This window comes from Sinohyriopsis cumingii, chromosome 3 (assembly GCF_028554795.1).
Source record: "Sinohyriopsis cumingii isolate HCF-2022 chromosome 3, ASM2855479v2, whole genome shotgun sequence".
Lineage (NCBI taxonomy): Eukaryota > Metazoa > Mollusca > Bivalvia > Unionida > Unionidae > Sinohyriopsis > Sinohyriopsis cumingii.
The window spans coordinates 4,873,902-4,898,428 of record NC_142963.1 but is presented as its reverse complement, the minus strand read 5'-3'; the positions used below and the strand labels follow the sequence as shown (position 1 = coordinate 4,898,428).

At 40.4% G+C, this 24,527-nt stretch overlaps 2 protein-coding genes across 3 annotated transcripts in view; both read left to right on the top strand.

Annotated features, from left to right (window-relative positions):
* Positions 1-4,743, top strand: part of LOC149802403 (uncharacterized) — a 35,847-nt gene extending 31,104 nt beyond the window's left edge. For both annotated transcript variants that reach the window (XM_089951611.1, XM_089951612.1), the window contains 3 exons: positions 1,108-1,213; positions 2,737-2,888; positions 3,876-4,743. In XM_089951611.1, the coding sequence (XP_089807737.1) occupies positions 1,108-1,213; positions 2,737-2,888; positions 3,876-3,934 (317 nt within the window). In that variant the 3' untranslated portion in view covers positions 3,935-4,743. The remainder of the gene's footprint in view (positions 1-1,107; positions 1,214-2,736; positions 2,889-3,875) is intronic.
* Positions 4,744-24,422: 19,679 nt separating this feature from the next.
* The window catches only part of LOC149802402 (uncharacterized), a 100,646-nt gene continuing 100,541 nt past the window's right edge, over positions 24,423-24,527 (top strand). Inside the window, exon 1 of the mRNA XM_089951509.1 lies at positions 24,423-24,476. Within this exon, the coding sequence (XP_089807635.1) occupies positions 24,423-24,476 (54 nt within the window). The remainder of the gene's footprint in view (positions 24,477-24,527) is intronic.

Here is a 24,527-nt window from a genome sequence, read left to right as displayed (position 1 = left end):
ATTAAAATATGAGTAAAACATCTAAATCAAGCAATCGTTTGTGTCAATTATAATGAGACACTAAATATTCAGAAAATATTTAAAATTTAGCTAGGATTTAAAATATCTGTAAAAACGAGCTTATTTTACGACATCGATATGTATCTAACAAGTTAATTGGCATGTATTGCTTTAAGGGCAATAAGAAGTTTTTCATAATCTACGTCGTGTAAAATCCACACGTATCCTGGTCTTGCTAGTGATGGCAAACAATATTTTGCCTTTGTCCACGTCAGTCTGAGAATAAAAGAGAAGTCCAATATATTTATTTGATGATGCAGTTTAATATTTTCGGGTCTCGATCGAACCATTGTTCACTGATTTATTTGTTGTTGTTTTCTTTTTGTTATTTTACATTAAATAAAACTTTCGTCAGTTTTAATTGAATATATTTAACTGCATTTGCAATATCAATCCCTCCAATTTCAAAAGATTTCAACAAATTGGGATTATACATGTATCGAATTATTTCATAAACTTAGTTTGGTATATATATATATATATATCATTTTTATATTATTAATGTCATATGTGTTCGCCTTTGAAAAAGTCACTGAGTCGGAGCGCTGAGGCCAATTACAAACTAGTTTTGCACAGTTCGCTGTCAGGTTATTGCATGTATATCTATAGCTATTTCTCAGTCTGTGTTAGAACCAAACAAATTGTACCACTAATTTTATAATTAAGTACTTGAGGTGATTTTTTCCCTTTAAGTTTGGAAACTTGCGAAGGAGGTTGAAAATAACTGTTCCGACAAACTATCCCACAAACCTGAAAGTGTTAAGGCTTTTTAAATTATATATTTTTATTCTTTTAAATAATAATAATAATAATAATAATAATAATAATAAGAAGAAGAAGAAGAAGAAGAAGAAGAAGAAGAAGAATATCTTTATTTGATGAGGATAAATATTTAACACGTGCTATATTATTTACGTTAATCTCAAAGGAAAATGAAAGAAACATTTATTTAGAGAAATGCATGCAATGCCAATACTAACATGACGAATACAGCAATAACAACTTTATTAAACCTTTAACAAATCCATTCTTTTTTTCCCATCTCAGCTGACTGCAATATAGTGAAACTAAGCCAGTGTTCGCAGAACTTTGCAACTATAGTTTCTGGAGGTTCAATTCAAGACTATCAAGGGTATCTTAAGCGATTTTGCAGGTACCGATGTTTATGTAATATTCAATGATTTATTTTTTTTTTATGAAAAATTGTGTCGGGTACGGATCATTGCTTATTGCTAGTGTGCGATTTAATAACATTTGCAACATGTTCTTGCTGTGAATTTCTTTTGAAAGAAGTCAAAGGGATTTTATAGAGCTTTTCATTTTCCTGTTTTGAAATCTAAGTTAGCTATGCATTTTGCAAGCAACACCAGTGCCTACTTCATCGCTGAAGGAAATTCCGGAGTTAGCAACCCCACCAGTGCCTAATTGCATCCGATCCCTCTCAAGGGACTCAGGACTAAATTTCAAGTACACTGCACATAAATGTATTAAGGTTTGTAAACACACTTGAACCATATAATTTATCAGAAGAGTTTGATCGTGTGGCGATCCAAATGTCAGATCCGGTTTTATTTTATATCGCTAATCCATTCTGAAATCACGTATAAGTCGAATCATATCTCAGATTGCACAGAATCAATCTGACATTGCATAATATGCCACCAGATCTGGGTCTTTGCAATATGTAATCAGTATACGAAAACAACATAGACCCTAATATATCGGCACATGATGTAACGCTAGGCTGTAATCAGTATATCAAAACAATATAGACCATTATCTGTCGGCATATGTGGTATGCATGTGTAGATAACCTTATTTGACTGTTATGCCAATATATCAAGTTTTGCAATTTTTATTTTTGTATTTATTTTTTTTACCCAGGTTTTAAATTTGTTTGACTTGTTTGAACGCAAACAATGTTTGCACCATTAAGCAAGATCCATTTGAAATAGACGCATGAAGTTTTGGAATGCGCTTTTTATATTTGTCTGGTGTATTTAGATTTCTGTGATTTTTTTAAACACATTTTAAACCTTTAGGACATATATATTTTGTTTAATCTTTGTTCGCACGATTTCGCCAAAAACTTGAAGTAGACAAAATAAATTCCGTGTGTGCTTTAAAGCATAAGTGAATAACTGTATTGCAGTTTCCTGAACTTATGTGAATATTTTGGATTATTCCAATTTATTGAATTAGTGGGGTATGTGGATTTGGACTGTAGTTAGGCATATAATTTAGGACTCGTAACTTCATTTGCAATCTATAAGATTCTGTCTATAATGCCACAATATAATGCTCTAAGGTAACAGTAATCTTGAAATAATAATAATAATAATAATAATAACAATTATTATTATTATTATCATTATTATTATTATTATTATTAGTAGTAGTAGTAGTAGTAGTAGTAGTAGCAGTAGTAGTATCATCATCATCATTATTATTATTATTATTATTATTATTATTAAAATAATATTAAAAGAAGACTAATACTTGGTGATGATGACTAGTTAACAATAAATGGGTGTATTTGATTTTTGCTTTATTGTAAACAAGAAAGGTCAAAGCAGAGGCGACCTAAAGGAAGTCGGTAAAATGATTTACGATTAACAAAAGTTTATTACCTTTCTGGCCGCATTAAATGTCTTTCTTTTTCTCTGTCACTTAAAGGTCTGACTCACTGAGTAACATGAGATGTGTGTTTGAAGAGGCACCGAAATGTAATGGCACTACCGGACAATATTATTCTTCCATTGGATATACATCTCTGAATCAGGTCCAACAAATTTGTGGCACGAGTAACGGCCGAAATATTTCACAAAGTATGTAACATTTTACGTTGGATGATAATTTATTTGAGGGTGTTAGCGGGTGGATTGTGAACACTTTTGGAGGTGAATTCGATTGAGGTGGTTGGTGTGGGCTAGGAACTGTTTTGGAGGTCGCGTGGTGAGCTAAAGTAATTAAGAACATTTAAGAAAATTAAAAATTAAAACAATCTGACAGCCGGGGTGATTCTGTCAATGCAAATAGTCTAATGAGAGAGAGAGAGAGAGAGATTTAATTTTCTGTGTCTATTACGGTACTTTAACTTACAACAAAACGTATAAGGCATACATTTAATTCTTAAAAGTTTATCTTTTCACCAGCATCGAATTTCAGCTCACGTAACTATGAACTTCTCCCCCATTTAGTTACAAGTCCCAGGCTTTATTTATATTTTTCTTATATTCCCTGTAAATATTATGATACCTTATGTAAATAATTATCAACCAAATACAGTTTATAATCGCTTGATTTTTAAACATTGTTAACGTACTGTGAATGTATTTTTTTACATCGGGGATTTTAATTAGTTGTTAAAGAGTGATATGATGTTCGTATGAATTTTTCCTGTTCTAAATAGAGTCGTGATGAAACAAAAACGATGCTGTCAAAATGTTTTAACAATTGAATTCTAGAGACTAATGTCAAAATAAAACAGGTAGCACTAACTTTGTCTCATTTCTAGAAAATTACACGCATTTGAAATAACCAAACGTTATCGTCATAATCATATTTTACTGTTGCCTTTTTCTTCTTCTCAATATATCCTTATTTTACAACCTCATGGATCAAGCAAGCTATACCTTTCCTAAAAGCTTTCCAAAGATGTAATGTTTTGCACCATTAAACCAAAAAGAATAAGATCTAATTGGTTTTATTTGATCATTTGATAATACAAGTGTTTAAAACCACGTTTTTGTAATAAAAAAGCAGCAAAAAGTTCAACTGCATGCACTTCCCAATCTTATCTCTTCGTTTTTCAGACACAGTGGTGATCATCATGGGAGTTTTTATGGCAATTCTTGTCCGAACATTCCCATAATGAGAGGAGCGAAAATGTAAACAGATTCTACAGACGACTTGTTATATTTTTTACTTTCTAATGGAGACTCACCAGAGTTTTACGATAAAACAAAACAAAAATAGTTTAAAAACACTCATGTGCGTATATGTTTTACATACGTACAATCGATCCACGTCGCTCGACATGGACCCTTGGCATGTGTACCTAGCCAAAACAGGCAAATCATGCTGATATCAGTGAAGTATATTTAACACATAACAGGTCACACAAAGAGCTCATTGATTGGTCATCTAATTTCGCATATATTTATCTCATTCGCTTGAGGGTACTAGTTTACAAAACTCTTTTGGCTAGCTATATGTGCCGATCTTTGACATGGAACAACGTAGATCAATAAACATTGGCTAGAGAGGATTTCCATCAGGTTGAAAACATTGCAGCCCATCGATTTATTAAACACGGCAATGTTCATGTCAATCAGGTTAAGAGTTGTTGAATGGTTCTCGTGAATACGTAACTGTTCTCTAAGTTAAAATAATTCAGCATGTTAAAATAATGTACTTAGTTCAAAATATTATTTTACGATAGCACACAAAAATGATTATTACATATGTAGATAATGGCTTCCGTGATTCCCTAATAATATATCGACTTATTTGAATATGCGTTCCCAGTGTTCCCAAATGTCGCTGTCGGGTCGCACACAAACACTTGTTTCTGAATTCCAGCATAAATGAAAATTCAATTGTTTTTTATTCTTTTTCTTTTTATTCTTGATAATTTGTCAATCTTACCCCTTAAATTAACAATAAAAGCGTAACACTGAATTTTTCTGTATTTATTCTCTATTAGAAGCCAAAAATAAGACTGTATGGTTCCTCCACGTCTATATGAGATACAAATCTAACTATTGGTTGCATCACATCACATGACTCTCGTATGTACTCTATGGCGCTTGCAAACTTATTTCTATATTCAAAAAATTCTTTGATTTTGAAAATTTATTAAAAGAATTGGATTATATTTAGACCTTATTTAAGGTTGATTTTATTTCTGCTTACTGAAAGGCCTAGTGCAATTTGGCCCAGAATACCCGAGCTTGGGCAGGCATTAAAGGTCACACGAAAGAAAGGTCAACATGACTCAATCCATAATTGTAAAGTATGAGATAGTGCGGGCTAGACACCTATTTTCGGTAGGTTAAACATTCGGATTACTCGGGTATTATCCTGCTTCTTAACTTACAATTCACAAGTGATGAACTAAAATTGAGATTATGGAGACTCGTTTAAAATGGTGTTTGGTGCTTCAGGTTCACGACTCTGTCATATTATGTCATGACTTGAAGATAAAAAGATTGAAAATTTGTGCTTTGTTTTTTGAATAGCGAAATCAAACCAAGAATGTCACATATAACATTAAATGTTTTTTCTTTTCTTTTTTCATTAGTACAACATTGGCACATAAATATTGTTACAAGCCAGGGGTCTTTACTTGACCAAGCGGTGTCAAACTCTGGACGCTATTCCAGCTAGAAGTCATGAGTTTACCCCAAATTTGCAAAGACTTCCATACAACTTCACTTAAAAATTAGAAAGCCAGACACGTCCGTTCTCTACATAATTTTTACTATAATCAATGCAAGACCACAGATCTCACAAGCTGCCAAATATTTATCAACCGCACATCTACATAGCTTCTCTTTGTTAGGTTGCCGTATCGCCAGCAGTTCACGCCGTAGAAACTATAAAACCAACCCATAACACAAGGAACTATTTTAACTACGCCACCTTAGGCCAGTCAATTCATGGTTTTCAGTGACATTGCGCCAGTACAACTGAGTCACCTGTGCCACCATGGCGACATAAACGGTGTCTGCCGAGTCCCTTTTCATTGGTTCCATTGCGTAATATATCGGTTGTCTACCGTAAATACTGCCACTGCAATCACACCACCAATGTACACCACTAAAGTTTAATATGGACTATATTATGACAGGGTCACTCATTCGGTTTGGACCTGAATTAACTACCTGTGAACCATGGCATCATGGAAACTCACTAACATTTCACTCCGTGACGTTTGCTTCTAGTAATTGGCTAATTATGTCGGGCAAGGGAATATCTCTATGGCACCGAATTACAAAAATCAGACAAGTAATCACAAAAATCTTAAAACGGGGCGCTATAACCAAATACATATGCTCAAAATGTATTACAATATAATACAAATTACTGTGATTCCGTGGTATAGACTGGTGTACCGCCAATCGGAACATTGTCGTCTCTTTTCAACGCCAGTCGAGTATCTCTTTTATCTAGATGCTCTCATTTCTCTATTACAATTTCTTTCCTTTCGCTACATTTAAAAGATCCCTTGACAAGATTAAATAAAATTCTATGTGGACTTTCCTGCTTACAATTGGTTGATTTCAGTCTGTGGTGGCCTTGGCGATTCAAGGAGAGAGAGAGAGAGAAAGAGAGAGAGAGAGAGCTATGTTGGAAGCAGTTTCAGTAGACCATTCAGACCATCTTGTCTATGTCTGCGTATTATTTTGACCACTTTGATTATTTTTTGAAATTTTATTGACCTTGTTATTTGCTGAGAATCTGCATATGAAAGAATAATTCGATGAATTCGCAACTTCTCTGTTCTAAGCGGTCCGAACAACAACTAACGGCGAACATTCGAAACTCCACCGCCACTACAGGATGGTTTCAGCCACTTATTTGCTGAAACGCATTCTCTTGCTTTTGCATCATTTTCCCTTGGAAGTCGTAAAGTTAATAATACAAAATATAGAAATTATACGATTTGCGCTAGCAAAACTAACAATTTTGTCGTTAAATGATAAATGAATATACCAACAAATTACAATTCCAGTACATTAAACATTGCTGGACCGGTTGGACTACATATATGCTTGGTCCCCGCTATAAATAATAACAGTATACAATGAAAGAAATGACAAAGGTTTGTGCTGATCATACTATTACGAGTGAACTCCCTTTGTGAATATGTCCTCAGTACTGGGGTCCCAGGCGGCCGAAAGGTCTAAGGCGCTCGAATTTACTAATCACCGACATCTCACCTCTTGGGTCAAGGTCTCAGGTTTGGTCAGAGACGCCATGTAAGAGCACTTGCCTGTAACATTCTGTGGTCGGAAGTTCTTCCCGGTTTCTTCCTCCACCAGATATATTGGCCACCATGTATAGCCTATTATGTGCGGAGAGGTCGTTTAACCTACGACAACAACAACAGCGGAAACAACAAGAACAAACTACACTGTATGTGTAATCTGTCGCAGAGGATAAACTTATAAATAAATACTAAATACATTGGAAGCATGTTTGTTACTTTGGGGGATTACTCGGGCGTCAAATTTGCTATAGAATAGACTACGTCACTGCTAGTATCTTGACTTTTATCTCGAAAGGAGGGTGAGTAGTGCCTCGGCTGGTCTGAAGAAAATTTTCGGATGACCCCTCGCAAAGCTCTGATGAAAAGTTCGATCTGTGTAGTCTCGTCCATTGTTGTGCTCGGTTTGAGAGTGAAATGACTAGTTGAAGGACAAGACACACACCCTTTATATACGCTGGTCTGTCATGGCTATAAAGTAACCCATGGTGTTTAAACTTTAGTCATTTGACTTTTTGCAGTCAAAATGAAACGATGCAATGCATTCGAGAAGAAAGAAGAAGAAATTAAGAGGCGGAAACGTGATCTATCGCCTCGCACCACCATGGCTGAAGTCTTTCACAAATTCCTGCCAGTGATTTTAAAGAGGACATGAGTGAACCAGAATCCAAACCCAGAGAGTTTTCCTCTAAACAAAGTTCACCACCCTTAGTCAACCCTGAAAAGTACTATTCCATTCGAGAGATGGAAAAGCGACCCTCTATAAAATTTAGAACCACGGCTTACAAAAACACGGTGAAGTTTAAAGATTTCAAGTCCGAAGTACCGTTAGAGAAAGCAGAAGGGTTCATCACCGAGATGTGGGATTCTTTGCTCACCACACGCAAGCGACAATGTCAACCAAGAGAAGACGATCGCTTGAGATTTTCCATACAACACGACTGCTTGAAATCCCCTGTTTGGATCGAGTTTAGCACCCCTGCAGAATTGACCTCTTCCAAAGTCATGGACAAGATTCAATACGTGCAACAATCCAATGACCAGTTTGACATCACCGATGGAAAACCCACACTGGACATGACCCACGTCTCTCCTCCTCAAGGGACAGGACAACGCAAAAAGGTCTTATTGGTGAACGACCTTCGCAGCACCAAAACAAGTCTCGTTCGAATTAACAACCCTCAAGACCAGATATATTTAGCCCGTGCCATCGTGGTGTGACGAACCTATGCCGACAAGAGCGACACGGTAGAATGGAAAAGAACCTGGAAAATTATTCGACAATCCGACCGAACGAAACAACGAAATGAAGCAGAACTCCTGTTACAACAAGCTGGCCTGTCCAAAGACACACCCTGTGGCATTCCAGAGTTGCAAAAAATGCAAGATATCGTAGCTCCACGCTACACCTTGAAAGTGTACCCTCAAGAAGTGCGCGGGCCTCTCTTGTTTCGAGGGAAAGACTTTAAGGATGGAAAATACATTCACCTCTATGACCATTTCGATACCATTACCAGTGTCCCTGGATTAATGGGATACGGTTATTATTGTGACAAATGTGACTATGGCTATAACAATCGAGAGCAACACAAGCATCGTGGATCGAAATGCTCAGGATGTTTGGCTTCTCAACCCTGTCTGGACCAAGGACAAGCATTGTCCTGCTTGTCTGCGCACGTCTGTCAGTCATGCCTGTTACAACAATATTTGAAGACACAAGGTTCACAGAAAAAATGTGCTTGTCAACTCTTGAGATTGTGCCCTACGTGTGGACAAGGCATACTTACCAATAATGCCAAGGCACACGTATGTCGAGGAAAGAAAAAATGTCACATTTGTCATCACATCGTGGACTTGGAACACCAATGCTACATGCAAAAATACTAACCCCAACAAGAGAAAGAGGATGGTCACAAGAAGAAAGGCAATTTCATCTTTTTCGATTTCGAATGCATGCAAGAGACTGGCATTCACATTCCTAATTTCTGTGTGGCTCATCGAGCATGTGAGAAGTGCATTCATGAACCTATCTTCAGCCATTGCCCTCACTGCAGTAAGATTCCTGGAGGACGTGAAAAAAATGTTCGAGGACCGAACACGCTAGTCCATTTCGCTCAATGGATCTTACCCCATCGACAAGACGTGGAGCCAAGAGGATATCGAACGTTACGGAGATTGTCATCGTCATGCCACAGTGATGGCTCACAATTTATCCGCATACGATGGACAGTTTCTTTTGAGGTTCTATACGGAACATGGTACCGAGCGTCCTAAAGTCACTTTGAACGGAGCCAAAATCATTTTCATGCAAGTGGGACAAGTACAGTTTAAAGATTCGATGAGCTATTTGGCCATGCCTTTGAGTCCAATACCTAAAAGTCTGGAATGACAGAAATGACAAAAGGGTACTTTCCACACTTTTTCAATACCGAAGCTAATCAACATGTCGTTCTACCACATTTGCCTGAGGCTCACTATTACGACCCCGACAACATGCGTACCGAACAACGAGAGGCTTTCTACGCTTGGTACCAGGCTCACGCCTCGGACCCTTTTGACCTTCAGGAAGAAATGCAAAAGTATTGTCGTTCTGACATGGACATTTTACGGCGTTGCTGTGGAAAATTTCGAGAACTGTTCATGGAACACGGTAGGGTCGATCCTTTGAAAGAAGCTTGCACCATTGCCAAAGCGTGTTCCTTAGTATACCGACAATGATTCATGCCTGAAAACACCGTGGCTGTCATCAGTCCTCAAACGACCAACTATGTCAAACGTCAATACTCGGTCAAAGCCCTGGCTACATTACTTGTGTGACAAGGAAGACAAATGGATTCAGCATGCCCGCAACGGAGGAGGCGAAAAGACCATCGTAACGCATTCGGTCGATGGCTGAGACTTAGAAAACCCCAAGATCGTGTACGAGTTTAACGGTTGCTTATTTCACGGATGTCCCGTCTGTTACACTGATCGTAACACTAAAAATCAGTTTTTACAACGAACCATGGAAGACTTGTACCAGGCCACTTGTCAGCGACACCTGAAGTTAGAACATCAAGGATACCAAGTGGTGGAAATGTGGGAACACGAGTACGATCACCGTTTGAAAACTGATCCCGAGTTTAAACGCATCGTGGAAAGCTACTAGTTCATGGACCCCCTGAATCCGAGGTATAGTTTATACGGAGGAAGAACCAATGCCATCTGTTTGCTGTACCAAGCCAACGAAGAGAAAGGAGAAGAAATCAAATATTTGGACATGTGTTCGCTGTATCCCTACGTGTGCAAATATTGTCGCTTTCCTGCAGGGCACCCGCAATTGTTAACGGAACACATCGACCTGAAAAACATTCGACAATACGAAGGTTTGATCAAATGTAAAGTTTTGCCTCTCACGGACTTGTACTATTTAGTGTTACCTCACCATTGTGAAGACAAACTAATGTTTCCTTTGTGCCGTACTTGTGCCGAAACGTGCAACCAAGACCAACCTTGTCGGCACACCCAGGAAGAACGCGCCTTGACGGGGACGTGGGTTAGCGTGGAATTGTTCAAAGGTCTGGACATGGGATATGAACTGTTAGAAGTGTACGAAATTTGGCACTTTCTCAAGACACGACAATACCACAAGGGTGACCCCGCTCAGAAAGGCATTTTCGCCGACTACGTGGATGCTTGTTTGTAACTGAAGCAAGAAGCCAGTGGCTATCCTTCCTGGTGTCACACTCCCGAAGACCAAAAGACATTTAAAGAGAAATACTGGGCACAAGAAGGCATTACTTTAGACCACATCGAGAAAAACGAAGGCAGGCGATCGTTTGCCAAAGTGATGTTAAATTGTTTGTGAGGTAAAATGGCACAACGACCGTGTTTACCCAGGACGGAGTATTTGACAGAACCTTCACGCTACTTTCAGATGATTCACGACAAAACCAACTATATGAAACACGTGGACGTCGTTCGCGAGGATCTGATCTTAGTGAATTACGAAGAAGATCTGAACTTTGGCGTATTGAAAGATGCCTTGCAGTCTGGAAAAGATGACCATTTTAAAGGACCACCTATCAACTAAACAAGATTGTACGTTTACCCACTCACCATATCGTTAGTCAACCGTTGGAAAAAGTCTATAAAATCGCGTAGCAGAAGCGAGTGCCACTTCGCAATCACTTCACTTTGCCGTATGGACGTGTTGGTATAAAACATTGGTTGTAAGAGGATAGCCACTTACCAGAAGGATGACTTCGCCACAGCAAGAATTGAGTGAGAAACCCAATGAGAATCCAAGTTCAAACCCCACCATTTTCCGGTCTTCTTGCCTGACTATTCTGATTGTGCCCGTCGATTGGACACGTTTCAAAAATGGCCTACGGATAGGGAAGGATTACCTACTTCGAATGTTTTAGCTAGAACAGGAATTGTCTACTTGGGACCTGGGACTGGATTGGGATACGAAGTACAGTGTTTCAGTTGTGGCCTGAAGTTACGAATGGATCTATGTATCTATGAAGATTCAGCTATTCTGGAAGATACTCGATGGTCTCCGCACTGTCCTTAGCTTTATATGGCCTTTCCACTCATTACACTACGGTACAATTATGACGGCACCTTAGAGACGGTACCTTCCAAAACAAGACATAATAAGGAACGATATACAAGCTTGAGACTTCATTGCGACTAGTATGAAAAGGAACCATAGGCACGATCGATAGTTCATTGCGACTACCAAGACCAAACGAACAAGATGAATCCTTTGAAAGAGACAACATTTCAGTTTGGGGATTGTAAAAAAGTTTTACCTTCCCCTAGTGTGACTAATATTGGATGGATAAGACCCATGCATTGCGACGGAAAATGTCCGGAAGGAAACTGCAAGTGTCCATGCGGTTACCATTGTAATTGCGTTACGGAGTTTGCAGACGAGTGCGATTGTGAGCCTTGCGATGGGAGCGATGCTGTACGCTGTGATCTTAGCGATGCCGTAAACCATCATGGGAACTTTTGTTCTCACTACCCCTATCATGGAAAGTGATGCTGTGCGTGTCAAACCTGATGGATGCAAAATCGATGCCCCTGGTCATCGTGGACACTTTATTGGGTTTCATGGTCAATGTGGATGTCAACCTTCACGTCTACCCCCCTACGGATGTCATCCAGCCCTGAGCAAACTCCTGTCCATATCACCCAACCCTCATCGAAACGAACCTGTGCGTTTGTCTGAATACTGCAAACTTTGAAAATCGTTTTCAATCGTTCAAAGGAAAATGGCCTAAGTATCTGGGAGGACCAGCCCCCAAAGAATTAGCCAGAGCCAGATTTTTCTACTTGGGCGAAGGGGATAAAGTCATTTGCTTCAGTTGCGGTGTATCACTTCACCACTGGGAACCACAAGATTCGGCTTACCTGGAACATGCTCGATGGTCTCCCAGTTGTCACTATATACCTTTAGTAGGACAATATCAGTAATCCCTGAATGGATACTTTACAAGAGAACATTCGTGCTTTTCCTGTGGAGTTGACAGAACGCATTTACCGAGAACTGGTCAAAATACAAGTGAAACGTAAAGAACAATTGCATCAGTTACGTCACCGGTGTTTGAACCACTGGTACCTGAATGCTGTATGAGAACTGATTCGTCAGAAATTGTTTCAGTGGTCAGACCTTGTTCAACACTTTGAGTTAGTGAATGATCGAAATGTTCATCATTTTGGTTACTTCGAGATTCACCTAGTGCAACCCATTGAGGGTGACGAGTTAAAGGATTACAAAGGTCTATTACGTGGAATCTGCTTAGCGGAAGAGGAAACTTCTAAACGAAGTTTGAACCGTAGGTTACAGTTTGGAGCATTTAAACTTCAAACTGGAGAACGAAGATCTCTGGCTAGAAAGTACGTGTGTTGCTTCCGAAATAAAAAGACTATAAAAACAGGCTGCCATGCCACGACTTTTATCACATGTGATTGAACAGATTCCGTGGAAGAAACTCAATGACCATATTCAAACCGTGGATCATTACCATCAATTATTACAAGAACTGTTTCTGTTCAATTTGGGTCGAAAGGTGGTGTGTGTCTTAGTGGCTTGTTTTCTGGGATTTCGTTTACCAGCCGATTCCTTGTGGACTCTTTTCGAACATAACTTACCACCCAAATGGTCTTAAATGGTCACGAAAGACTCATTTTGCTCAAAGCCTTGCGTTTTCATCTGGATACTTCTCGACCTCTACGGGAAAAAAGATTCGTCAACCTTTAGCTACCCAAGACGTGTATGACGATGTGTGTGTAGCTTGTGACTTACACACCCATTGGACAGATGTACGTGCCTGGAAAAAAAGGCGGTTTTGAGGTTTGGACCCAAGAAGTGGCCCAGTATGCTCGAGAGTTGTTTAAGGAAAAAAGTTACTTTTCAACCTGTATTAGTGACAGTGCCAGAAGAAGAAGAACCCGTCACCCAGGACAGAACTGTCGTGGACATGCCTGAAAGGCCCTTTCGGGAGGACACTTGTGTGACCTTACCCCCTATAGAACTGGTCAGAACATTACCCAAAACATGTTGTACAGAAACTTGTTTCTATTCCACGTTGATGGTTTTCATGTGCCTTTTATCGTTGTACTTAAGCCTTTGGCTTTTATGTATTTTTGTATTTCGTGTTCATGTTTAAAACATTTAATAAACGTGTCCTGAAAAAAGTATATAAACTCTTGTCTTGTCTGTTTTCGTGTCAGAAGTGACATTCCTAACACTATGGCTACCTCTGCTGTCTCTGCTCCCTCTTCCTCCACTGTCAAAGTCATCGACGAACACTTAGATCGTGCCAGTTGGGAGGCCTTGTATCTTCGCCATCCCTTTAACATGCTTATTGCTGGACCTAGCGGTTCAGGCAAAACCGAATTCGTCAAACGTTTGATCGAATATAAAAATCATTTGATCGATCGTCCACCTCAACGCATCGTGTGGTGTTACAAAGAGTGGCAATAAGCGTACAGCCTCTTGCGAGAAAGTCAAGGCGATTCCATCGTGTTTGTAGAAGGCATTTTTAAAGAAGACGACGGAATCGTCTCTGACTCCCGTCAAACCCATTTGGTCACGTTCGACGACATGTTAGGAGAAGACGAAGAATTAAACTTTGGTTTACGCGTAAAGGGCATCATCGTAATGCCAGTGTCGTTTACATCACCCAAAATTTGTTTCAACAAAGTAAAGCCCATCGCACCATCAGTCTCAATGCGCATTACGTGGTCTTGTTTAAAAGCCCTCGAGATAAATCGCAAGTGCAAGTCTTAGCCAAACCGTTAGGTACGCCTTGGCTGACTCAGGCGTACGATGATTCCACTCAAACTCCACACGCCTATTTACTCGTCGATTTGAAACCTACTACCCCCGATGATTTGCGATTTTGTACCCAATTGTTTCACCACTGGTGCCAAGACGGAAAGCCTGTCCTGTACACGTCTCCGTCCTCGACTTAACCCCACAAAAAAATTCTATAAAACCTTAGACACTTTTCGTCTGTCTCACACAGTCTCAACATGACGTCCCTTCAGTCGCATCTTCCCGTCAAATTGATTCGTGCCTTGTATGGCATCAGTAGCGAAAAAATCCACAAATACGGGCTCGTGTCTTAGAAGCCAGTCTCAAAGAAGTCTTACGAAGGTTCACTGTGACAGCACGTCAATTACTACAAGGGATCATTCAGATTCCTCATCAAACCAAACGCTTTTTTGATCGAAACAAAGTCGCTTTGACCCAACTGGCCGATCCCCGCATCGACACTCAAACCAAAAAACAAATCATTTTGAAACCCGGAGGGAACGGTACTCTAGGAGGTGTCATGATTCGCTCTCTCTTAAGATGGGATCCTAATGCTCCCAAAGTTCTCCCCAAGAAAAAAGCCAAACGAAGCTCCAAGAAGAAAAAGAGCCACGGTGGCAAGACCAGGGCCCCAATGAGACCCGTGTCTTCAAGAACTTCTCCAGTGGCGGGACCCTACTCTTACAGTCACCACCCCGGAAAAAAGAAAAACCTACAGAAAAAGAAACAGAGAAAAAGTCCCCAGAAAAAGAAAAGCCCACAGAAAACTAGTCGCAAGAGAGGCGCTTCGGCCAGGACACAACCTTACACTCGCAAATCACGACCTGCAACGGCGGTGACCGCGTCTCCGGTAGCCTCAGGTTCATTCACTTCTCCGTTGATGACACCAAGAACTGAGAAGTACTTGGAGACGTTGATCACACCAAGAACTTCTCCGTTTATGACACCAAGAACTTCTTTGGTGGCAGGAGCCTCCTCTTTAGCGGCAGTGGCCGCTGCTCACAAAGTACCTTCTCCCAAAATCAAAGTCCAAGAGAGATCGGGCATGTTACAAAGTTTACTGGATTTGTTCAAGCAAGAAGTGGCTCGATTTAGTCCGTTGCGTACCCCTGCACGACGTGTCATGCCTGTCCTCAAATTGATACGACGCAAAGACAATCAGTGGCGACGCGTTCCAGTATATAAAAGGCTGCGCCAAAGTAGGGGTATCAGTGAACTCCCAAAAGATGTCACCTCAAAGCTGTGCACACCGTCACTATCGTCAAAAACGAAAGAGACAAAGGAAGACTCGTCATCCGACAAAGCGCTTAGCCAAGCATCGACGTTACCCTAACAAAAGATACAGTCGTTCAAAGAAAAAGAGGCGTCAACAAAGGGGAGGATTCCTTGGCGATTTTGGAAAAAACATTGTCACCTTTATGACAAAGAAATAGTCCAAAAAAAAAGATAAAAGGGCGTGTGTTAAGTCATCGACGTTAGTGTATGTTTGGTGAATGTCCCGGAACCCACAAGCAAAGATGTCACCCTCCAGAAAACATTCCTCTTCTAAACGCCAAGGAAAGGACTGCCTCCACGTTCAATCAAACACGGGGACATGTTATCTGTCCAGTCCAAAGCTTCTCCACCCCTACGAAAAAAACTCATTCAAACAGCCTCCAAAGAGGTCATCGATACCGTGTACGAATGTTATTTGAACGTGTTGAAAGGCACGATCCCTTTGTCCAAACACCAGAAACAATGCTTAGACAAACACCGTCATGTTCTTCGCCAAATGGTTCAAAAGAAAATCCCCATTCGTCAAAAGAAGAAGATGTTGGTCCAACGTGGAGGAATTTTACCCCTCTTGTTAGGCCCATTGCTGAGAGGAGTCTTAGGAACCGTGTTGTGAGGACTCTTGTGAGCAAGATAAAAAGGTCCTCTGGAGACCCTAGATCTCAGAATTGACCCCTTGACATCCAATGGAAGGACGAAAACTAGTTTTAGTGCCTTACAAACGATGTATGGAATACCATCGTTGGCAAGAACAACGGACCCCGCATTTACCTCCCAATCCCAATTTGAGCGAGATGTACCAGTTAAAACACGAATTGCAGTCCTTGATGGATCGCCAAGATTTGTCCGAAACAGAAAAATCGCAAAAGTACGGTCAACTCTTGCAATGACTGCAACTCTCTCACCAAAAAGCTTTAGACGAAACAGCTCTACCCACTCTGAAAGATTTTAAGACCTTGATGAAAAGTCCAGCACCATCATCACTACCACTACCACTACCACTACTACCATCCCCAGGGGTCCCCACAGACGCTAGCCCACGAAGGCCTCAGGAAGAAGAGATACGATAAGTGTTTCAAAACACCGTCAGCAGCTCCCATGTGTAGTAAGATTGCAGCATCCTTGTTGACCCCGTCCCCCACACCCCAACGAGAAGAAATGATAGCTTGGGTTAAAAAGATGATGTACACTCCTCCTTCGATGGAAGTGAAAAAGAAAGAAGGGAAACCAGAAGTGATAAAAGAAAAGAAGACCAAAGCCATTCCATTGCCACCTCCACCAAAACCTTCGACTTCTACTCCCGTAGCCCATCGGACACGTAAATCCGTTTCCAATTCACCCTTTCGTCCCACCCAAAGTAGCATCCTCGAAGAGTGGGTGCCTTATTAAAAAACAAAAAAATGGAGAAGGTGTTAGCCAGCATTTACTACCATCCACCCCATCCTGCAGGTTACGCAGGAGTTCAAAAATTGTATCGTGCTGCCAAAACTCGACTGAAAAGTCTCCCTTTACCTCAAGTGCAACGATGGTTACAAGAACAAGCTACCTACACTTGACACAAACCCATTCGACGCAAGTTTTCCAGAAGTCGCACCCGAGTGGAAGGCATCGATCATCAATGGCAAGCCGATTTAGCCGATGTCTCTCATTTGGCCAGCTACAATCGTGGCTACAAATATTTGTTTTGCGTCATCGACGTCTTTGCCAAATTTGCCTGGGTCGTACCATTGACTTCCAAATCGAGCAGCGAGTTAGTGCAAGCCCTGCAACGGGTGTTGAAACAAAGCGGTCGTCATCCTCTTCGATGGCAAACGGACAAAGGCACCGAATTTCTGAACCACGCTTTTCAAAAAGAATTAAAGAAACGTGACATTCATTTTTTTACCACCGAGAATCCTGAAACCAAAGCCAGCATCGTGGAACGTTTTCAACGCACTTTGAAAGAACGCATGTGGAAATATTTTACTCATCACCACACTCTGAAGTACATCAAGATCTTACCACACCTGGTGCAAGCGTACAACCAATCTTACCATCGAAGCATTGGACGTGCCCCGCAAGAGGTGACTCCCGACAACGAAGTGCTGGTGTCTGATAGCCTGTTTGGTACGTCCCCGACGAGGGCTGTCCCCAAGAAAAGTAGAGTGTTGGCCGTAGGAGATTGGGTGCGCATTGGCAAAACCAAACGCACTTTTGACAAAGGTTACTTACGTAACTGGACCACCGAATTGTTTCGTGTCACTGGACGAGTGCATGGTCGTCATCCTGCCGTCTATAAATTGGAAGACATGAACGGAGAAGTGCTCAAAGGAACGTTTTATTTGCCCGAGTTACAACGTGTCACCAAAACAGAAGACGACGTGTACGACATCGAAAGCATTCTCGAACGCAGAACCCGTAAAGTGGGCAAACGACGTGTCAAAGAAGTCAAAGTACGTTGTAAAAGAATATCCACCCAGTTTTGATTCTTGGATCGACGCTTCGCAAGTCATCGACTATAAAAAGAAGTGACCATCATGCCCTTTGACACAGACGCAGCTACTGCGACCACTCCTTCACCCAGTTCTTCTCAGCAAGATTTACAAAAACAACCCTTGTGGGTGTGGTGTGGAGAACGTGTGCCTAAAACGCAAATCGTCTTTTTCTGCCAAATCTTCGTGGTGTATTGTGTCATCGGTGCAGCCTTTGCCAATTTGAGTTTGCAACAAGGAGACAAACAATTGTGGACCATTTTATTAAGCAGTTGCATCGGTTACCTGCTTCCCAATCCCTCCCTGAAATTCACATCGAACGGGAACAACGGGAACCTTGTGTCCAGTGCCGGTGCCAGTCACCACTCCAACAACAACAACAACCCCATTTTGAGCGGAGACACTCCTCTGACTTCCAGTAACCCCTCGGACAGCCACATAACCCTGGAATTATGAGTCACACTAACAACCAATTTTACTTAACCTTACCCAGTGACAGTTCCATGGAGGTGTTTCCCAGGAACACTTTGTGTTGTTACACGGTCAAATTACCTCAGACCATCCAATTAGATCACGAAGCCATTGGGAAGTGGCTTTGGTAGAAATCATTCACCCGACCCAAGTCCTTAATGTCCTTCCCAATCAAAATTATTTTTCAGTGGAAGTTCATGACGAACCATTGCAAAAGTACTTGAATACCCATGTCAAATATGATAAAAAAAACCTATGATGACAATACTCAAAAGTGGTCCTATCACTTGTTCGTTCCCCCAGGCTATTATTTTAGTGGCCAACATTTGGTCAGCATCATTACCTCCAGATTTAATGTCGTGTTTCTGAAAGCTTTGGAAAGTGTCAGAAAAAGTGTCACCATGGAGCATAGATGATAAAAACGTTTTTTCGTTTTTTATTTTACCTCGAAACAGGCGTTTTTTTACGTTTTTTATTTTTTTGCGTTTTTCATATTTGGTACATCCATTTTTTTATCATCGGCCATACAGGCGGTCCTCTGTCATACTCTAGACAACAAATATCGATCAATAATGAATATATGATGCTAGCCTACGATACTTTACGTAAACATGCTACAACATAGTGCTGATATCTGGTAGTGTAGGCCAGGCGTGTATACATTGGAAGAAGACGCTGTGTTTAACCTTTTGCAGTCCCTTTTTTGGAAGTAAAATATTGATTTTTGTGTTGCCTAAAAACTACTGGAACGTTTTTTTTTTCGTTTTTTATTTATTGAGGAAAAAATGCGTTTATAAGTTTTTTATTTTAATTTTAACATTTTTAACATCTATGCCATGGAGTACCACAAAGCAGTTCGTCGCTTCCTGATCAAATTTGACGGGGGTAAAATCACGTCTATTTTATTTTGTCCTGAATTGTTTGACATGTTGGGCGGGGACATGGACATGAGAATGGCCATGATCAATAAAAACGAATTACCAGTCATTTCCGACAACGATTCTTTTGCCAAGTTATTTCGTTCCCCGGTAGAACTGAACCAAGGACTTAATTTGATCTTTGTGTACTCCGATGTGGTGGAGTACAAGGTGGTGGGACACACCTCCGTACCGTTACTGCGTGTCATTCCGTTCAAAGTGGATTCTGCCACAGTCACCGACGAAGAAGGTGGAAACACTTATCAGGTACACCGCGAATTTGTACATCCTCACTATTTGTCTGTCAGCAAGTCGTATTTGGACACGGTGAAAATTGCTATAAAAGGAAATCTGGGACAAAATATTCCATTTACCAAAGGAAAAGTCACGGTGAAACTCCATTTTCGAAAACAGTTCTCTAACGAGTTGTAAGTCATGTATCCAGTGTACCGAGGGGTTGCTCGACAGCGAGGACACGGTTTAGGAGATATGTTAAAATCGGCTTTCCTTCGGTGGCTCCGGTGTTGAAACCGATGGTGACACGCGGATTGCATGCCTTGAAAGATGCGGCATTGACACACGGCAAAGAATTTCTCCAAAATGTCATCATCGATTAACAAAACCCCAAAGAAGCTTTCTTAAGAGCAGGAAAAATATCTTGTTGCAAACGAGCAAAGACCTTTTGGGTCGACGAGAAACTCCTATAAATGCCCTGAACCCTACTGAGTCAGGCATTCCAACTTCCAACAAGGACAAGGGAGAAAGAGACGAAGAAGAAAACACCCTTTCACCAGACTTCACACTTCTAAAGCTAGAAAGACAAAGAAAAGAAGAACCGTTCGAGACTTAGACGTTTTCGATTATTAAAGTATTGAGACACAGAAAAATATGATGCACCGAGAGTCTTGCGCTTGTTCCAAGTCGGAACTGGATCTGTTTGCCATGCCACCCACCATGATGACGATGCAAGAATCCCAATGGGTGGAATTTCATTCTGTCTCCTCTTTGACGGATTCAGCTCCCATCGAGTTTGATATCAAAGGTCAGCCCGAAGATTACATCGATCTGAATAGCAGTTACCTGCATTTGAAAGTCAAAGTGATCAAAACGGAGAACACCAATCCAGGAGGCGATGCTAGAGTGGCTCCTGTCAACAATTTCATGCATTCCTTGTTCAGCGAAATGGACTTGTACTTGAATAACAAACTTTTCAGCAGCAGCATGGATACTTACCCTTATCGTGCCTACCTGGAAAATCTCTTGACGTACGGAAAAGAAGCCAAGAATACTCATCTGGATGCTTGCGTGGTATGGAAACCTGACACAGCGGGTGATAACATATTTAACGATACAGCCCTCACAGCAGATGACGATCCTCACAATGTGGGGTTTAATACACGTAGAAATAAAATTCTGCAAGTACGTAGTTTAGAACTGATGGATCGTTTGCATTTGGACATGTGGTTACAAGAAAAGAATTTACTGAACGAAGTGGATATTCGCCTGGGACTGAATCGTAGCTGTACCGCTTTCCCTTTGATGCCCCATGCTAACGAGTACAAAACCATCATCCAAGAAGACAGGCTCTACGTGCGACGCGTGGAAGTATTACCCAAAGTGGGAAATGACATCAGTCACACGTTGAGCAGAACGACCGCCAAGTATCCGATACGACGCGTGGAAGTAAAAACGTTCACTATTCCTGCTGGACAGCGATCCATGATCGAAGATCATTTTTTCCAAGGTCAGTTACCCAAGCGTTTGATCACTGGTATCGTCACGAATTCAGCCTTCAACGGAGTCCACAACGAAAATCCTTTCTTGTTTCATCATTACAACGTAGCCAAGATCGAAGTCAGTCGCGATGTCAAGACACTGTGTACCCGACCCTTTGAGCCTAAGTTTGGTGACAGGAATTACTTGAGGTCGTACTTGCCCCTGTACGAAGCCACCGGACAGTTAGGAACCAACACCAGTCACAGTAGATCGTACGAGGATTATACAGGAGGCTACGGTTTATGGGCTTCTTATTTCACTCCAGACCAAGGCAGCGACGAGGGACATTTCCACCCTATAAAATCCGGTCAGATTCGAGTGGAACTTCAGTTTACTAATCCTCTACCTTACACAGTGAACGTCCTCCTGTATGCAGAATTTGACAATACGATAGAAATCAACAGTTTAAGAGAAGTCATTCTAGACTATTAGAAGCTGGGCTGACAAATGGGGTTTCAAACTATCACAGGACAAAACTGAAGCAATCATTTTCTCACCCAAACACAAACGTAACAATCCACGACCCACACTTACTATAAACACTCAAGTAATAAAATATGTCAAATTCAAAAAATTCTTGGGTATGTATTTCGACAAACATCTAAATTGAGGACACCATATACAAAAAGTAGTTAAGAGATGCAATAAGGACCTTAATCTCATACAAAGCCTTAAAGGAACGAACTGGGGTCCAATCAAGAAACACTGCTAGCATTTATATAGGGCACTGATCAGATCTAAACTTGAGTACGGGTGCCAAGTATACAACCTAGCGCCAACAAACCATCTAAAAAATTTAGATTAAGTACAAAGAAAAGCCCTGATTACAATCACTGGTGCACTACCATCAACATCGCTACTAACAGGAGAACTACCTCTCTATCTCAGAAGACAGGAACTAATACTGAGATATGCAGCCAGATTACATACTCAATCCAGTACACACCCTACACTACTAACAATTGAGAAATGTAATATACCATTCAGAACCACCCTCAAGCATCACATACCAACAGGAAAACTAGTACACGAACTAGCCAAACTACTTCCCATAGAAATAAAACAAACAGAAAATATCAATACCTTCGATAACGAACCTTGGTCTAACGAAGGCCCCAACATCAATATTACCATCACCAAACACGGCAATAAAACAAATCAAGAACTGCAGCTGCGCACTGTAACAGCAGAAATATTAACAACCAATTATCCAAACCATTTACAAATATACACAGATGGATCGAAAACCACAGAACCTGCAAAAACAGCAGCTGCTTACGTAATACCTAAACTAAATATACAAAATGGTCACCGATTACCAGACCACTGTTCCATTTATACAGCAGAATTCTGGGCAATTATAAAAGCACTAGAATGGGTAGAAAAGAACAACCCACCCCAAACACTAATAATAAGCGACTCGCTCAGCGTCCTTACAACCAATAATAACACCAAATACAGAGAAAACTTTCTAAACCAAACAAACCTAATACTTAAAAAAATGAAAAGCAATCAGCAACAAATAGAATTTCTATGGATACCATCCCACATAAACATACTAGGAAACAACCTAGCAGATGCATTAGCTAAACAAAAGCTAAGCGATCTAAACCACGTACCACTGGCTTACAGTGTTAGTGAAATATACAGTCTAATTACAGCCATGATCAACCAAAATTGGCAGGAAAACTGGAACCATAACAAGAAAGGTAGAAAACTATAAAACACACTAAATGAAATCATCAGAAATAGAAAACCACCATTACTTGACGGAAAAGATCAAAAAGTAATAAATAGAATCTACACTGGAAAAACCAAGCTGGCCAACAGCTATGGAAAACACATAGGACCACAACCTCATGACTCAAATTGCTTTTACTGTCGGGTGCCAGAGGATCTGCACCATATCTTCAATACATGCAATAGATTAAAAAAAAGAAAAGGAACATTTCAAAAATGAACACAAAAAAATAGGATCGCCGAATACATACCCAGAATTCCTAAATAGCTCTAACACCAATCTAAATATCACCTAAAACAACATCATAACTTACCTAAAAAAATGAATTATATACAAAAATTTAAATTACATTTATAATTATACTCATTAAATATATACCAAATCTAGACCATTAGCGAAAACTTAGATTATGTTCCCTTGCATATCTCTAGAACTACTGTTTGAGAATTATGACGGCCGGATAGGTCTCGTTGGTTCACAGACTGACACAGCCGTGCATAGTCCCGAATAATAAAAACCAACTAAGGATGAATCTAATCTAAGTATAATTATTTGGGAATTAGGACGGCCGGATAGGTCTCGTGGGTTCACAGACTGACACAGCCGTGCATAGCACGAATAATAAAAAACAACTAAGGACGAATCTAATCTAATTATAATTATATACAAAAATTTAAATTATAATTATTTCTACAGACTGATAAAAATTATACAAATTCCAAACGTAAACTAAAACCTATACTATAAATAGTTAACTAGACCAATAACCAGGAAGGAATAGGCGCGGGGGGGGGGGGAGAGAAATTAACAACCTGTACTCTACTTCTCCTATCATACCACTCTCAAACAACATCCTATTCTAACATCTAAAACTTTACCGTCTATACCTAGGTGACAGCTACAACAAACCTAGACCTAACCATACAATCCCAAAATAGAACGTATAAGTTGGTCACAAGACGAGACCATCAGGGACACCTGCAGTAGGACCCCAAATTAGTATATATAAGGTAGTCGAAAAAACCCAATGACTATCAGGCCCCCGGTGGCACAATGCTGCAAAATAACAACTATATAGAATAATACCCTAAAAATTACACATATAAGGCAGTCAAAAAACCCAATGACTATCAGGCCCGGCGGCACAATGCTGCAAAGTAACAACCATATAGAATAATACCGTAAAAATTACACATATAAGGCAGTCAAAAAACCCAATGACTATCAGGCCCCCGGCGGCACAATGCTGCAAAGTAACAACCATATAGAATAATACCCTAAAAATTACACATATAAGGCAGTCAAAAAACCCAACGACTATCAGGCCCGGCGGCACAATGCTGCAAAGTAATAACCATATAGAATAATACCCTAAAAATTACACATATAAGGCAGTCAAAAAATCACAATGACTGTCAGGTCCAGCAGCACAAGGCTGCAACCAAACATCAAACCTAGGAAAGTAGGACCCCAAATAACACAAAAGATGGACAAACACCAACTCCATCCAGGG